At 36.1% G+C, this 18,648-nt stretch overlaps 1 protein-coding gene across 1 annotated transcript in view; it reads left to right on the plus strand.

Moving 5' to 3' along the window:
- Positions 1-15,041, plus strand: part of LOC139127741 (vacuole membrane protein 1-like) — a 74,606-nt gene extending 59,565 nt beyond the window's left edge. The window contains exon 6 of the mRNA XM_070693631.1: positions 13,178-15,041. Coding sequence (XP_070549732.1) covers positions 13,178-13,324 — 147 coding nt within the window. The 3' untranslated portion in view covers positions 13,325-15,041. The remainder of the gene's footprint in view (positions 1-13,177) is intronic.
- The last annotated feature ends 3,607 nt before the right edge of the window (positions 15,042-18,648 follow it).

Genomic DNA, 18,648 nt, shown 5'->3' on the forward strand with positions numbered 1-18,648 from the left:
GATTTGTTCAAATTGTGCAGAAATATGCAAATTTGCATTTTTAAGGCAATTTTTGCCATTTTTGGTCAAAAAATGTATTTCTCAAAAAGTACTGGTCTGATAGTTTTGAAATTTGGCATACAGGTTTCTATAGATGAACTAAGTAATATATATTTCTGATGAAATCTGTAAGTTTGTATTTTTGGGGCAATTTTTGCCATTTTTGGTCAAAAAATGTGTATTTCCAAAACTACTCATCTGATAGCTTTGAAACTTGGTATACAGGTTCCTACAGATGAACTAAATGATATTTATTGAAATTATGATGAAATCTGCAATTTTGTATTTTTGGGGCAATTTTTGCCACTTTTGGTCAAAAAATGTGTATTTCCAAAACTACTCATCTGATAGCTTTGCGATTTGGTATACAGGTTCCTACAGATCACCTTAATGATATTTATTGAAATTATGATGAAATCTGCAATTTTGTAATTTTGGGGCAATTTTTGCCATTTTTGGTCAAAAATGTGTTTCTCAAAAAGTACTGGTCTGATAGCTTTGAAATTTGGTATACAGGTTTCTACAGATGAGCTAAGTAATATATATTGAATTTCTGATGAAATCTGTAATTTTGTATTTTAGGGGCAATTTTTGCCAATTTTGGTCAAAAAATGTATACCGGTATTTCCAAAACTACTCACCTGATAGCTTTGAAATTTGGTATAGAGGTTTCTATAGATGAACTAAGTAATATTTTTTGAAATTATGATGAAATCTGCAATTGTGAATTTTTGGGTCAATTTTTTCCATTTTTGGTTAAAAAATGTGTTTCTCAAAAAGTACTGTTCAACAGCTTTGAAATTTGGTATATAGGTTTCTATAGATGAACTAAATTTGATCTTTTGAAATTATGATGAAATCTACAAATTTTTTTTTGGGGGCAATTGTTGCCATTTTAATCAGAAAATTTTATTCTCCAAAAACTACTCATCAGATAGCTTTGGTTGACATGTTCTTGGGGATGATCCAATGTGATATATTCAAAGTACAATGAAATCTTCTATTGTGTATTTTTGCAGCTATTTTAGCCACTTTTTTTCTGGCCACTGCATTGAGCTATCAAAGATTTTCACCTTCTTCATCAACATGTGTCAAAAATAGTTATTCTCTATATAAACACAGCGGAGCTATATCGCCGCTAGGTCGCTTGTCTGACCCAAGAAATCAAATTTCAGGATTTCTGTTCCAATATCTCAATGGCATAGGCAATATATGTAGATGGGACTATTTGACTTCTGTAAATTGTAAAAATTTAAAACACAAGACAGGAGTCAATAAACTAGTGTTAAAACCAATATATTATTCTCTCAATATAAATATGTTAGAAAGATTACAAGTTGTCAATGAAAAATTGAGGAACAACAAATATAATGAAATACAATGTGTGAGCCTTGTTTCTCTGACCACAAAAGATAACATCTCCCCTGAAAACTTAAAAGGAATTGACTGTTTTAAAGAAAGCAGGTATAGTACTGATCACAGTTGATTTGCCAAAAAGTGTTCTATAATTTAAAGTTGTATATATACTAGACTTTCCATTTTGTTTTCATTTGTTGGAATGTAAAATGAATACATAAAACCATCCTGTGATATGTGAAACACTGGCTTAAATTTGAAAAATTGCACTGCTACTCCATTTGAATAAAAAAATTGATGCAGGTCTGACAGTAAAAATAAAAAGTTGTCTCTGTCAAAAACAAAGTTCCCACACCCACTTCCTACATACCCCCCGAAATCAAATGGGTCTCCCCTTAATATGCGCATGCGCTCATAACAAGTTAGTGTTGTTTTGCAAGGACTTTGAAAAATCAAACCGACGCCATCTTGTTTCTCGGGTGTTGCGAATTTTGACGTTTTGAAGTTTTTAGCGTGTATTTGATGATGTTTTGTAAATATGAAGTTCACAGTGATGGTACTTTTGTTGCTGTCATGTATTTTTTGGCACGAAACGCTCCTTCGATAGACTGAAGAATGATGGCCTCCGTACTCGGTACTCACCCGACCGGCGAAGCCATTGCTTTAGCGAGGCAATCCCACCGGCGGCCCGTACTAATAGCTGGGTGAGAGCGAGGGAACGCTCTCTCTCCTTCTACGTCCATTTAATAACAAACTAGCGTCGTTTTATGTTGATGTACTGTCCTTTCGACACAGTGATAACTTTTAGTTTTCTGTTGCTTATTTTGGGTAATTTCATCAGTTGTGCATTGATTTTGACATCATTGTTGACTTCGATCGCTAAAGACAGTGTGTGCTTATGTTGACCGATTTACTAAGGAAGTACGCGCACTTCAGAATCACGGCATAATCCGACATGGCAATTTGGCAGGATCATCAGATCATACATGATCCGAGATTGCACTTTAGCACGGTCACGATAACTAATATTGTTTGTTTCACTGTTGTTTAATACCTATATTTCCACTAAAAGACCATTAGAATTTCCTCGTGGCTACTTGAAATCGTGCACCTGCATGCATGTAGTTGTTAACATCACTATGCTTGAATGTAGTACTCTTACTATGAATATATCGATTGTCACTGCATATTGCATATGTGTGCAAGTCACTCCGTATCATATCAAAAAATGTAGTATTGCGACGTTTGAGCTGCCAGAAGCCAGAATTTACAGTTTACGAGAAAGTTATCTTACATGTAAAACTCAGTTCTACTGTGAACAAAATGCAAGCTATGTTGTATAACTATCGTGAATAGCATAATATTTTATACCGACAACTGTGGTCAGGATGATACTGTCCAATTTTAATATTTGTCTCTTGGCACACACCAGATACTCATGACTGTAAAACAACATTTCCATATAATTGTATATTCAGTTTTTAGCTCCGCTGTCAGCGACGCGGAGCTTATCAAATAGGTTGATTTTCCGTCGTCGTCCGTCGTCCGTCGTCGTCCGTCGTCGTCGTCCGTCGTCGTCCGTCAACAATTGCCTTCTCCTCTGAAACCGCAAGTCCAATTGCTTTGAAATTTTATATGCAGTTCACTTGGGGTGACCTCACTTAAGTTTGTTCAAATTGTGGTGAAATTTGCATATTGTATTTTTGGGGCAATTTTTGGTGTTTTTGGTAAAAAAAATCTTCTTCTCTGGAACCACCTGTCCGATTGCTTTGAAATTTGATATACAGTTTACTTTTGTTAGGTTTGTTCAAATCATGGTGAAATTTGAATATTTGTATTTTTAGGCCATTTTTGTAATTTTTGGTCAAAAAATCTTTCAAATCTTCAAAACTGCATGTCAGGTAACTTTGAAATTTAGGATCTAGGTCCAAAGGGATGACCTGTTTCAGAGTTTATCAAATTGTGTGGATAAATTTGCAAATTTGAATTTTTGAGGTAATTTTTTCATTTTTGGTCAAAAATCTATTTTCACAAAACTACTCATCTGATAGCTTTGAAATTTGGTATACAGGTTCCTACAGATCACCTTAATGATAATTGTTGAAATTATGATGAAATCTGCAATTTTGTAATTTTGGGGCAATTTTTGCCATTTTTGGTCAAAAAATGTGTTTCTCAAAAAGTACTGGTCTGATAGCTTTGAAATTTGGTATACAGGTTTCTACAGATGAGCCAAGTAATATATATTGAATTTCTGATGAAATCTGTAATTTTGTATTTTTGGGGCAACTTTTGCCATTTTTGGTCAAAAAATGTGTATTTCCAAAACTTCTAATCTGATAGCTTTGAAATTTGATATACAGGTTCCTACAGATGATCTTAATGATATTTATTGAAATGATTATGAAATCTCCGATTATATATTTTTGAGGCAATTTTTCCCATTTTTGGTCAAAAAATGTATTTCTCAAAAAGTACTGGTCTAACAGCTTTGAAATTTGGAATACAGGTTTCTATAGATGAACTAAATTTGATCTTTTGAAATTATGATGAAATCTGCAATCTTTATTTTTGGGGGCAATTGTTGCCATTTTTTTTCAGAAAATTTTATTCTCAAAAAAACTACTCATCAGATAGCTTTGGTTGACATGTTCTTAGAGATGATTCGATATAAGATATTCAAAGTATGATGAAATCTTCAATCGTGTATTTTTGCAGCTTATTTTAGCCACTTTTTTCTGGCCATAGCATTGAGCTATAAAAGATTTCCACCTTCTCCATCAACATGTGTCAAAAATATAGTTATTCTCTACATAAACACAGCGGAGCTATATCGGCCGCTAGGTCGCTTGTTATATTTAGTTTGCTTTTCACCATATTGTATGTCCTTCCCTGCACTACATAATTCAAAATTAAATATTGTTTTTGGCCTATACATACCGGTACTTGAGGGGTAAGCTTATTTAGTCTCATACATTAAAGATGCACTGTTGACCTACAGAGTCCAAACTTTTTATCATTGTATTGTAGATAGGTGTACACTCCAAATACTAAGTACAAGTGTGGTGAGTGTAACAAGCAAATGTGCCAGTCAATGGCCCAAATTTATTTTCTATTTGATGGACAATAAATACAATGCCAACAATCCAGTTTACGTAATTTGATTTATAGATTAGCCATTGTCAATTATATTACAATATTTTGTGGCTAAATTTTTCTCCCCTTCTGTATTATATAAGTTCACCGTTTCCTGTTTTAGATATTGTTGATCCTATCGAGTCCCATCTCTTATTCTTAATTCACTTTCACACATATCAGGCTGTTGATACTTAGAATCCACACTTGAACTTATGCTGGAGCAGTAACCAACCAGTTCAAATAACTTTCATTTATGTCCAAACAATTTGACTTTTTGCCAAATTTCACATTTATGGCAAATAATAAACAGTAAGGAGGTACAAGGACGTCGGTGCCCCCGGGCCCCATGTTCAGTTCTAGGTTGACAAAAAAGTTACGGAAGAAGAAGAATCTTAGGAAGAAGAAGAATATTGAACTCCAGTAAAACCAATAGGGGCCCAGCAGTAGGCTTGGGCCCCTAAAAATGGCAATGACACACAATGTGTTGGGACAACCATTGATTGGTTCATGTCAGCCAAAATGACTCCAGAAACAGTCTACACCACAGAAATGTTAAGTGGTGTTAATCAGTTTTCAATGCGCATGAAGTTCAAACCAGATGTGGAATGAATGTGCTCATGTTGTGTACAACAAGTTCCTTACATAGTAGTATGCTTTACAAAAGATTCAGAAATCTGTTGCAGGTTTCATAAACTTTCACACAGTACTCTCGAAGTTAAATCATTAATTACAAAACTTCATTCAATATGCAAAAGAGTGTTTTATTACCTTGACACTCCTCAATGCTTCATTAGACAATTAGATATATCTATCAGATCAACATCTTTAGCACATTCCATTAAATTTAATACAGAAATTTCAGAGTAATGTTATTAATTACAAAGTTTATTAAATTCCAAAGGAACCCTTAATTAGCTTGACGCTGCTCAGCACTAATCGCAACAACAAGATGTTTATCAGATCAATACCCATAGCAGGTTCACCAAATTTGATGCCATAATTTCTGAGTTATATTACTAATTACTAAGTTCATTAAAAATGCTAATGAACCCTCAATGTAACCTCATACTACTCAATGCTTCACAACCAGTCGTCAGATATCTGTTGGATTAGTATCTGCAGCAGATTTTATCAAATTTGATGCAGTTGTTTCAGAGTTCTTTGACTAATTACAAATCTTCATTGAATATACAAATGAGCTCTTTATTAATGTGACTTTGCTCAGTGCTTCACACAAGGTATTTCACATGAGATGTTTATCAGACCAATATCTAAAGCAGGCTTCACCAAATTTGTTACCGTAATTTCTTAGTTATATCCCCAATTACAAAGTTCATTAAATATGCAAATGAACCCTCAATTAACTTCACACTACTTAATGCTTCTCAACACAGTCAGATTTCTGTTAGATCAGTATCTGCGGCAGATGCAGCAATGTTCTATTCGCTGTATCACTCATTATCAGGATTGCTCCATCAGTGCCTTTTACGAGATCAAATGCTGACATATTACATTGTATTATGCTTGTGTCCACAAACGGCACCGAGTTGCCTTAGCAGTTATGCCATAGCATATTTTGGGTTGAACAGTTAATACTCTATCTAACTCTTACAGCTAATCTTCAGCATATTAATGCATAATTCCTTCCCTGGCACTCTCGCCGTTTATTAAGTCACCAGCCAGTGAGTAGATTGCACTCTGAATAGGTACATGGCTCCTGAAAATCACCCTTTTAGCCTCATTTCGGCTGTTGACAATGATTTCAATGAGTGAATATGCTTTGGGGGTTGAATATAGTTAATTTAACTATTTTGTTTTGATGTTTTGTTAGTCAGGTACTTATTTATGGTCATTCAAAGAAAAAACAACCAATTTACTATTAAAATCGCCTTTTTCTCTATTTGGCATTTTGTCACATTGCAGCACGCTCAAAAGAGTTTTAACTCAAGAACAAGTGAACGGAACTTCACCAGATTTCCACAGACGTTTGTACAATAGGTTGTTTCTAAAAACCTGTCTCAGTTTTTTAACATAATGACCGTAGGTCATCATGTTATTGTGATGGGGTTGAGTGGATGTCGGACAGTGAAAATTTTCCGTAAACGACAAAAAGTCAAAAACTGCTGAACAGACTGTGTTGATATTTGGTACAGATGTTTAGACCATGTTCAAGGTTCCAATTCCTCAAAATGGTGCCAAACGGATCAGCGGTTAGATAGATATGGGAAATTGTTGACCCCTTTTTTAACTAATTGATTTTAGGGGCCTTCCATATGTGTATTTTTGGAAGGTACACCAATCCTGCATTTTGGACTGTTTTATGAGTTATGGAACAGAAATGTGTGTTAGATGAATGCTAGAAACATGGAGGATGCACTGAATGGAAGTATCAGAGATTTCCTTGCTCTTTTGGGCATCAAAAAACTATTTCATATTTCATATTTCATAGATTCTCACATTTGAGACGACCCTAGGCATTTGTCATATTTAGGGGTTATTACACGAAGTTTGGGCGATACCGTGTCGTATTCGAGTGATGTGTCCGTATTTTGACGAGTTGCGCAGCAACGAGTCAAAATACGGACACATCACGAGAATACGACGCGGTATCGCCCTAACTTCGTGTAATAACCCCTTTATCATACATGCATGCTTTGGTTATGACTGTTTTCCTACAGACGCTCCGAAATTAGCAACGAAATCAACTTGAAATCGACCTTGCTTCCTCCAGGCTGTACTTATAAAAAGTTGGTTGCTAAGGAGTGATGACAACCGTATCACTTCTTGATATTATTCCGCTATTGGGCCATTCCACTGCAAAGGAGGGTTTATGGAGCACTTTTACAGCAAACAATTTAAATATTACGATGTCGACACAGGTTTTCACAATTTGAAGAAGATTTATCTTTAGTTTAAAATGACGGTGGATGTAAAACATAGGCGGAAGTTCACAAAATGGGTGTGTTTTCGTGTTGCAATACATAACCTCATCCCTGCGTGAAAGTTATGAGGCCGCCAAAATCGGGTCAAAATACTCGCGCCACGCTCAAACTCTTATCGAGTATGAACAGCTTAGAGCACAGAGCAAGCAGCTCTACGACATCTATGAATGCACATACAGTGGATATAATACCCGTACCACTACCAGTCAGTTTATCTCGAAGAATTATACATGTTCCAAGACGTCAAATATGCCGAATTTACCATCTCAGTATAAGCGGATTAGTGAAAACATGAAGTGAGTACACTGTAAGCTGTAGTGTCGTAACTCGTTCGTGATTTTGTTGCTGTACGAATAAAAGTACATTTCAAAGGTATTTCCGTCTTCTGCTCGTATATTTTCCTTCCTGGCTTGCCTAAATAGAACTAAACTTCCTTTAACAACCGAAGCGAAAGTTTGACTTTCCCTAGATGGCACATTGTATCTGAAACCCGCACCTCATCGGCGCCACCGGCCACCAGACACGATCATGACCTGTGAACTGACAGGTACAAATCGGAAATATGTGCACCTTCAAGGCTTCAACCTTGTCTGTTGCGAGTATTTTCAGTGCGGTTGGATTTTCGTGGCTCATTTACGACTGTAAACGATGTCACCGCCCAGAACAACAGGAAACTTGTCGTAAACCGATTCTATCATGATGCTCTGTCAACCGATATCTTTACGTGTAATGATACTTCCATGGTGTAATCTTCAGCAGCGTAGATGACACGAAAACACTGCACCGTGCACCGCCACAGGACCGGCCGTGAATTGACAGGTGTCGGCAAATTATACAAATTTTCAATACGTTTGTTTGTATGTTTTTGGTACAACTGTACTTGTGCCTAAGGGCAATGCCCATGAAGTGACTGCAAACAACAAAATTTTGACCATATAATCATAATGACGTTTCGGATTGTCATTTGTCTTATTCGCTCAGCTGTTTTATATGTTTATCCAACGAAGGTCATGCATACAGCGAAAGTCACGCGTCCGCGTCGCTGTAAGTAGTTCGGTTACAGTGAAAATATAATTCGTATTTTCACTAGTTAAAATATGGGCTCATATCAGTACCGTCTGAACAATAGAAGAATGGCAATACAGGCATAGCATGTATGATAATATCTCATATCTGCTCACTTCAATCTTGAGTAAACATCCTTGAGTCAATATACAGACTTTGACATTCACATTCCAGAGATTAACCTATTCACCCCCAGTTCCCTGTAGGCAGGTCCAAGATCACCATTGATAACAATGGGTTGGCTAAAACCATTGTGGTGAAAGGGTTAAGTATGCAGGACATCACATGTTACAGTCTTTACTCCTAGACAATGGAGTTACAAGTTTTAGGTTAGTTATCAAGCTAGCACAAGCATCTGTCCTGACCATCTGTCCGTGTGTTCTCACAGGAAATTACAGGGAACAATAATTATTTGAGAAGTTTCTCTCCTCTAAATAGAAGATATATTACAGTTAAAACCTGTCATGGATGGATTGCTCTCAAATATGATCTGAAACACAGTTATTGCCCATTAGCAACAAATCTATAGCAAGATTTATGTGAAGTTTATCTTACACAAGGTATTAGACAAAAAGATGACCATGACTTTGCTGCCCTACTTAATCATCTTGCCTCCTTAAATTGACTAATATTTATAGACCTTTTTGTAATAAGAGTGGCAGGTAAGATTGGCTTTTCGTTTCAAACACCATGGTATTCACCAATTCCTGTAATGGCCTTTAACCAACCTTTTAGCAGTAATTCAGTTTATTCCTATCTTAGCTTCAATTACTACTTTCAACATTTATTTCATTCAGATTTGCTTCCCTTAGTGTATAATTTTGTAATCTTAATTACTGTCAACATAGCTTTACTACACTTATTCTAACCTCATTATTCTTATGCTACTGTTATACCTTATAACCACAAAATTTTCAAGAGATGCATACATGATTGTCACTTGGTCAACAAACCATTCACAAATATGTCTTCAGTTTTTTCTCCATATACATATACATGTCCCTTTTCTCATAAAAATGGGCTTAAAATCGCAATGTGAAAAATCAGCTATATGTTGCACATTGACTTCATGGTCCGCCTAATTTCACAGTGAGTGGGGTTGTTGATAAATGCCGATATTACTGGGCGTTCATTATGTCCAAGTGCCATTGGCGGTATTTTTAGCTCCGCTGTCAGCGACGCGGAGCTTATCAAGAGCTTATAGGTTGATTTTCCGTCGTCGTCGTCAGTCAACAATTGCCTTCTCCTCTGAAACCCCAAGTTGAATTGCTTTGAAATTTTATATGCAGTTCACTTGGGGTGACCTCACTTCAGTTTGTTAAAATCATGGTGAAATTTGCATATTTGTATTTTTTGGACATTTTTTTGCTGTTTTTGGTAAAAAAATCTTCTACTATGAATGCAGTTTACTTAAGGTGACTTCAGTCAGATTTGTTCAAATTGTGGTGAAATTTGCATATTTGTATTTTTAAGGCAATTTTTGTCATTTTGGTAAAAAAATCTTTAAAAATCTTCTTCTTCAAAACTACCAGTCAGATAGCTTTGATATTTGGTACATGTGTTCCTAGGGATGATCTATTTCAGATTTGTTCAAATTGTCCAGAAATATGCAAATTTGCATTTTTAAGGCAATTTTTGAGATTTTGGTCAAAAATGTATTTCTCAAAAAGTACTGGTCTGATAGTTTTGAAATTTGGTTTACAGGTTTCTATAGATAAACTAAGTAATATATATTGAATTCCTGATGAAATGTATAATTTTGTATTTTTGGGGCAATTTTTGCCATTTTTGGTCAAAAAATGTGTATTTCCAAAACTACTCATCTGATAGCTTTGAAATTTGATATACAGGTCTCTACAGATGAACTAAATGATATTTACTGAAATTATGATGAAATCTGCAATTTTGTATTTTAGGGCAATTTTTTTCCATTTTTGGTCAAAAAATGTGTATTTCCAAAATTACTCATCTGATAGCTTTGCAATTTGGTATACAGGTTTCTACAGATCACCTTAATGATATTTATTGAAATTATGATGAAATCTGCAATTTTGTAATTTTTGGGCAATTTTTGCCATTTTTGGTGAAAAAATGTATTTCTCAAAAAGTACTGGTTTGATAGCTTTGAAATTTGGTATACAGGTTTCTACAGATGAGCTAAGTAATATATATTGAATTTCTGATGAAATCTGTAATTTTGTATTTTTGGGGCAATTTTTGCCATTTTTGGTCAAAAAATGTGTATTTCCAAAACTACTCATCTGATAGCTTTGAAATTTGGTATACAGGTTTCTATAGATGAACTAAACGATATTTATTGAAATAATGATGAAATCTGCAATGTTTATTTTGGGGGGCAATTGTTGCCATTTTTGGTCGGAAAATTTTATTCTCAAAAAACTACTCATCAAATAGCTTTCATTGACATGTTCTTAGGGATGATCCGATGTGATATATTCAAAGTATGATAAAATCTTCAATTGTGTATTTTTGCAGCTTATTTTAGCCACTTTTTTCTGGCCACTGCATTGAGCTATCAAAGATTTCCACCTTCCTCATCAACATGTGTCAAAAATAGTTATTCTCTACATAAACACAGCGGAGCTATATCGGCCGCTAGGTCGCTTGTTTAATATTATATAGGGCTCAGCCCTAGGTGTCGCGCCACTGGGTAAGATTAGCAATGTTATTTGTATTGATTCATGATAAAATAGAATTAATTGTTACTTCATATACGTTTGTATGACAACAATGCCCAGTTTACCTCTAATGAAAGCAGTTCACGTACGTACACGACGTCAAACCCTGCAGCAGTGCAGGTATAGATTTTCTGTAATGTGTTAAAATGTTGGACAAAAATTTGCAAATTTTACCATGATAACAGTGTATTGTGTTAAACAAGGGACTTATCTTGCCATCATTATCATTGCAATGGTAACCACACTGCCTACTTCCGCTTGCAAGCTGAAAACTATAGCGTTCTGACTAAAAACTTGTAATTTTGAATCTAGTTATTGACAGCAGGGGGCGCTTTCCGAAAATTAAATCCCAGCATTCTTTGCATATGCCCCGTTCATATGCAAGACAGTTTTCTTCCTTTCCCATTTTTAGGCGTGATATTAATGATATTTTGTATCAGCGACAAGGTGGATAATAATACTTACTGGCTAATAAAAGAGATATATTCTATAAATGGCATGTTATAAAATAATAATTTGCACGTTTCATATTTGTTTATTTATGAGTACTCAAAAAAACATGGCGGCGCCCATGAAAGTAGGGTACACTTCCGATTACTCGCATAGTATATTTATGAATCTGCGCATGCGTAGTCAGTAAGCTGCTGGCACAAGTATTAAGATTTTTGGTTGAATTATCGCTACTTAATTAGACAGCATTGTGAGACTAATCAGTTGATAAACTTTGATTCAACACTGTGAAAAAAACTAAGGCCTTTTCAAAAATCTGAGACATGTTTTTGTTGCCAGTATTCTAAAGTGCTCGTTGATACCTAGACAATAACTGCTTCCTCTCTGACTTAAACTGTTTTACGTCAGTTTGCCCAATTTCTTTACATTTTCACTAAACTCTTCATAAATATTCATCACTCAATAATTTTCATGATGAAACCAAAAAATTTATTGAAATAGCTTTCAGGTGATATATAATACTTGCAATGGGTAAAAATATACAACTTGGCTACCTTAAATAATGTTTAATGACATAAAATAAACTGTACTTGATGCTGAGCAATGGTAGATGGCTTGGTCCATTTAGCATTCCATGATCTTATTCGGTTTGATTATATTCTTTCATTTAACATTCTCATCTTTCACTATAGTAATGATTATTAGTACATTGTAGCACACATAGTTTACACTAGATTTCAAGAGAAGTATCAATTGAGGTTGCCAACTTTAATGTCGCTACTACCGTATGATCATACTGGGGAACATTTTCAGACCTTGCACTGGCCTTTTTAACAAATGGAATGTTCACTGATAGCGATGCAAATAGTAGCCAGAATGAAGGTAGTTAAAGGGACAAAGTCGCCCATTTTTCATGAATTTTGTTTGATACGAGATACTACTTATATTGTTTGACATGTTGAAAGATACTGAATGGGTGACCATGCATATATTCGACCCCGGTTTTAGACAAATTAAACCAGTGCGAAAATGAATTAATGGTCATGACCATTAATTTATTTTCACAATGGTTTAATTTAATTTGTCTAAAACCAGGGTTGAATATATGCATGGTCACCTGTTCATTCAGTATCTTTCAACATGTCAAACAATATAAGTACCGGTAGTATCTCGTATCAAACAAAATTCATGCAAAATGGGCGACTTTGTCCCTTTAAGATATATATGCATGCAATTCCCCATATTTGAACGTTGTGTGCCTTTACATGATACAGTAAATCAAATTGGGCATATGTGAGTGTTTGTTTCCCATAATGTCACATAGGAATGTGTCTTGAGGTATATAATAAGTTTCCCTGTCTATACTGCTAAAGTGTAATCTCCGCGTTCATCAACGTTATTGTACCAATGGTATCACTGCAGTGCACTGTAAATTTTCAGAATTGAATTTATCAAATGACATAATTTATTCTCATTTTTATCTTGCAGAATTCAAACTGGTTGTCATGGTTCTTTGAAAAGCTAATCATTATTATGGTAACTTATTTTGTGATATCAATTATAAACTCAATGGCACAGAATTATGCAAAAAGGTTGCAGCAAATAGCTCGAGAAGAAAAGGAACACAGTCAGTAATGGTGTCTTGGTATTGCTACATTCCTGTACTCTGATAACACTATGCATAACCTTACAGACAGTACTGGTTAATAACTGTATTTTGGAGTTTCTAGCTCAGGTTTTCCTTTGATAAATGCTCTAGTCAAAACATTGCTACATTATTAAGTCATGAGTGTTGCAATGTTTGACTGAGTATCATCAAATATTTTCAAGGAGTTAATATCATGTGTATCAAGAAATGTTTGACTCAAGTTATTTTTCTTTATAAAGTGCAATGGTGCAGACATTAAATCTTCCAGCTTCCTATAAATTCATCAGGAGTAGTAATACTTTTTTGCATGGCTGTAATTAAACTGCATTTGATTATGACTTTTAATTGTGTTCTCATCACATATTTAATTTGTGTTCTTATAGTAGGTGGGTTGATAGTAGTTTTTGTGTTTTTGAAATATTCAGTAACGTTTGCTGTACAAAGAGGCTCATCAGTATGGCAAAAAGACAATTTATGACATCATTGGTTCCAGTGTTTTGCTAGAGAGATTTGCTAGACCTAATCCAATGCTTAAAGTAAATGAACGTTCGTGAATGTTCCTGAGAACAGATACAGCATTAAATGGCTGTATAGGGACAGTGATAGGGTTAGAGGTATAGTCACACAGTATACACTTGAAGGGCCTATGACATCATTTCCAAAGTTTTTATGATTTCCCTTCAAAAACTCAGCTAGGGGACCTGTCTATGGATTGCATATTGTGTCAGTTCAGAAAGATGTGTGCAAATGGTGAAATTTGACTCCTGTTTCATGCCTGGTGATCAGGTGGCCTCTTCGCACCCAAGCCAGGCAGCAGTATTTGCATATTGACCAACAGATACAATTGACGTCATTTGTACCACGCTATTGACATGAAAGTGTATTTAGCAGTTCTTGCATAAATTAGAGTGTATTTAGCAGTCCTTGCATAAATTAGACCACAAACAAAGTCGGCTATATAAACATTGCTCACAGACGCCCAGTAAACACTGGCAAGGAAGCCGCACCGGCGGTCCAGCTGCAGGGACTTGTTAAGTTGCTTCCGGCGAAGACTATGTTGACCAGAATTCTAGTGATTTCGAGGGGAATTAGCTTGAAGGCGCATAGGCAACCCCAGGCATCCGGGATGAGTGGTTCCAAATCAGAGTCAGATTCTGACTCTGAAGGACAAAGGGCAAGTAGACAAAGCAATAGAATACTCGGGACAGATTGGAAAGTACGATGAGGCTACGATTCATATCTTTGTATGAAATAAGACAGTATCAGTCTTAGTTTAAACTTTTCACGGTCGATTTTATTTTATAAAAAGTGGAGCAATCCTGCGCCTGAGTGTTTCGGTTCAATGCATTGCATGTTGTAGCTGCAGTAGTAGTACAGTGCACTCAGTGTGACAGTTTTCGGACCACCTCAGTTTTATGACATTCAATCACATGCTGTTTGTCGTACTCATTTTGCTCTGTAATGATAGCATTTAACAAGTTATGTGACCTCATATTAAGTGAAGTGATACTGCTGTCCCGTTTTGGATAGATTTTTAGTAGAAGCTATTCAGGGCGCTACAAATTTGGCGAAGTTAGCCAGAACGTATGACAAAAGGTGCGAAAAGCAACACACAGAGACAGCCCATATGTCCGGTAGATAAGCGCCAAACACTTCGAAATATGGTTGAGTCGTCTATGGATTAAACGTAACTAATTATCACGAAAAATTACATTCAGTTTTTAGACACATCGAAAATGAAAATCTGAGTTTGAAGTTTCAAATTATTTAGCCCCTAATCACATTCCAAATACGATGTCGATTACTGTGATAGCAGTCCGATTGCTACACATTAAAGCTTGGGGTCAAAATTTGGCAACTTGCCCCCCTACATATGATTTCCATCATGTTAACATTTTGAGGATAAACACAATAAAGTTTCGAAAGTTATGGTAATAAGATTTCATAGTGCTTGTCATTTATGAAACTGCATTAAACAAAATTCACTACCCTGTCTTAAAACTATCACACTGAGTGTAGCTGTGTTGGACCATTGAGGTAGTCTTTCTTTCTCCCTCCATGGTTGGACGTCAACTTTTGACAGAACTATCATTTCCTTGGAGCATGAGACAAATGATGCAATCGACCAATGTTCCCTTGCATTTTCAGAGTAAACAAATCCTGCAAAAAGTGATGTGTTAGGACTATTTAGTACATGTTTTGATTGAAGAAAAACAAAGAAAGCTTGTCGCTGCATTGTCGGGTCGCCATTTTGAATCACCTTCTTCATGATTGACAGATTGTGTAGTGTAGATACGAGAATTACCTCCTTGCCGCACAAATGTTTCCCAATGAATGAGGATGTGACATCGACTGTTATCCTTCTTGGAATGTTTATTTCCCATATTTGGCACAAAAGCATAGTACACCTAATCAGATAGCCCAACAAGTCATTTTAATTTACTCATTCGGCATGGTGATCAGCTGTACGCGACATGTGACCATTGGTGATCTCGTTAAAAGATACGTGACAATAGCAAACTAAAATATTTAGGCACTAAGCTTACAATGTTCTCTCGTATGCTGCGCGCTGGGTGACGTTCTGAGCTAAGGAAGCCCTTGCCTCACACCCTTACAGACATGAGATTTGCGAAGGTGTGAAAGACTGTTTGCCGGTATTACGATAAGTCGTTGGCTGAACTTCAAAAAGCTGAAAAAAGTCGATTGATTTGGACTAGGGGTACACACCCACCCATAACTTTTACTTGCCTATTATCTGGACAAACTGGGCAATACGCAATGCAAGGCAGTGACGTAAGCTAACTTCAAGACCCAAAGAGTGATTTTACAATTTGTTGTATTGGACACACACAACGATTTCAGGAAATTGGCCATGATTGATGATTGCCGCGAAAACAGTAAAATTTATGTCATGAACACGAACATACTGTTTATCTGTACAATTTTGCGTTTGTACTGTTGAAAACAAAAGACTGTACACTGCATACTGGCACTGCAGAATATTTTTGTTTGGATGAAGCCCGGGTTGAAACATAGACCCTGAAATCCTTTATCTCACCGTTGTTTCATTTAGACATGCTTCAGAACAAATAAGAAAATCTTAGTATAGAGTATTTTCTCTGAATTGAAACAGTATCATAGGGCTAATTCACACCATTTGATTACTGACCAGAGGACTGGGCCAGTCAATTAGGAACTTTGCAAAATGATAATGCGTTTCCAGGTCCAAGGCACATTTGAAATCATTTCAACAGTTGATGTCCGCAAATATATTTATCTGACCAGCACTCTTCCAGACCCATGCATGCTTTCGTACTATAATGCAATGACTTGCGTAGTGACGTGTACCAGGCAATGGAGGCATCACGGTTGACCACACGTAACAGACAAGGAGGTGAGACTGTCACTGACATGACATCTAGTCTGAGTAATCGCTTTGATGTTTACTTTTCTCTGACCACAGGACTGTGATCAGGCATATGCAGCATGCTGTTTATTGGTGTTTACCCTACAATGTTCGTGTCAGTCGCCAAAGTATATATTGCTGCATTTCGTGATCACCTCAACGTTAACTGACAGTCTGCTGAAGTTTATTCCTTCATTTTACTCTGTTATGAAATTTCTGTGCCCACAAACTTTGGGCAAGCTTAAGTCTAAATGAAGGTACAAAGGAGATGAAAACAATTTTGCCATTAGGCCCTAGGCTACGTACTGTCGTTGCATCCACGACCGTTGCGTTGCTTTTGAAATGCCTCTTACGAAAATATGCTCTTTTGCAGCAAAGAACAGGATATCGAGGAACAAGATTGGTAGTCAAAGTCTGCATGCATAGCTGACTGTCAAAATGTAACTGGAGCAGGGGGAAACAGCATCAGCATTAGAGAATCCCGAAACTGCAACACTTATTACATATAATTATATGCATGACCTTTCACTTTATGTGTTTTTTTTTCATATGCGCATGCTTACAGCGGTTAGCACTTACAGGTCAATGCTTGCCAACTTTCGGGTTAAAACCGGCCCTGCTTTAACCCCTGACCCAAGGTTTTTCTATATTTTGTACACAAACAGGATTGAAATTGTCTGTGGTTGACTGTTTTGAGACATCTTTCAATGAGTCAAATAACATCAGCAACTGCTCATTTGCAATACAATGTTAGTGAAAAAAATGTCAAAAGGTAGTGACTTTGACTTCAAGTTGCATACTACCTTTAAGTGCTCGTCAAGCTTTGTCAAAAACCTTACACTAACCTTTTAAATCAACAAAATTTAAGTTTACATAGAGAGTATAATTAAAGAGAGTAAATACAAAGAAAATATGATATAGATTAGTTCTACCATATTGTAGATGTAGTTTGTAACTCCATCAAAAATTAACCATATTTGTATATGGATACTGTACTCAAAATAGAACTTTTAGACATTGCTTATACCAATTGAGAATGTCACCTTTGAGAATGTCACCTTTCTTATTCTATTTTGAGTTAGGTGTCACGACTCCTTCTTTTGATATGACATTTACAGATTCTTGAAGGCAGTCATCCTTTGTCACGCTTTACATTTCCCTCTGCCATTAATGCTCTGTCCAAGAAGATGTTGACCATTAACCCTTTGCCTGCTTGACAGAATCACTCTCCCCCCAATCATTCAACTCAGTGAAAAGTGTCCCCCCCCCTCCCCCATCATTCAACTCAGTGAATAGTGGTATTGAGCCAAAACCATGCGCATAAATTACCACCAATTTGGCCTGGTCTTTTCCAACAGCTTTAGTCCATAAAAATCATGTTACAGTAGGCATGATTTCAGGGGCCTTCAACTATTCATTTTTTGTTAAAATGCACCAAATAGGGCATATTGGGCCTAACTAGTTTTACGAACTTGACCTGATGGTGAAATATTAACTTGGCAAGAAAAGGTTATCACCAATCAGCCATTCATTTACCAACAAACACTTGCCATACTTTTGCCCATGGAATCTAACTTTTTAAAAACAAATTAGATGAAAGTACCGAAAAGCAACGTCACTTCATATACTTCTCCTTGAGCCTGCCAATAAAACACAGTAAGATATTGGACTTAAGCTCTCCCCTGAGCTACGGTACAGTCAGTGACTTACTTTTGACCACCTTTGTTATAAGTGCTTAGCTTCTGTTCAGTGTCAAATTTTGTGTGTAGCATCTATCATTGCTACTGTAATAGAGTCGATTAGTGTTGTTTAATAGGTAATATGGCCCTTGAAGTTTTAGCTGAGCCTTTCATGGCAGATTTACTCAACAAAAGGTGCTCCTAGCATTGCTCAAAATAAGTAGTG

Source organism: Ptychodera flava, unplaced genomic scaffold (genome assembly GCF_041260155.1).
Source record: "Ptychodera flava strain L36383 unplaced genomic scaffold, AS_Pfla_20210202 Scaffold_35__1_contigs__length_1935909_pilon, whole genome shotgun sequence".
NCBI classification, from domain to species: Eukaryota; Metazoa; Hemichordata; class Enteropneusta; family Ptychoderidae; genus Ptychodera; species Ptychodera flava.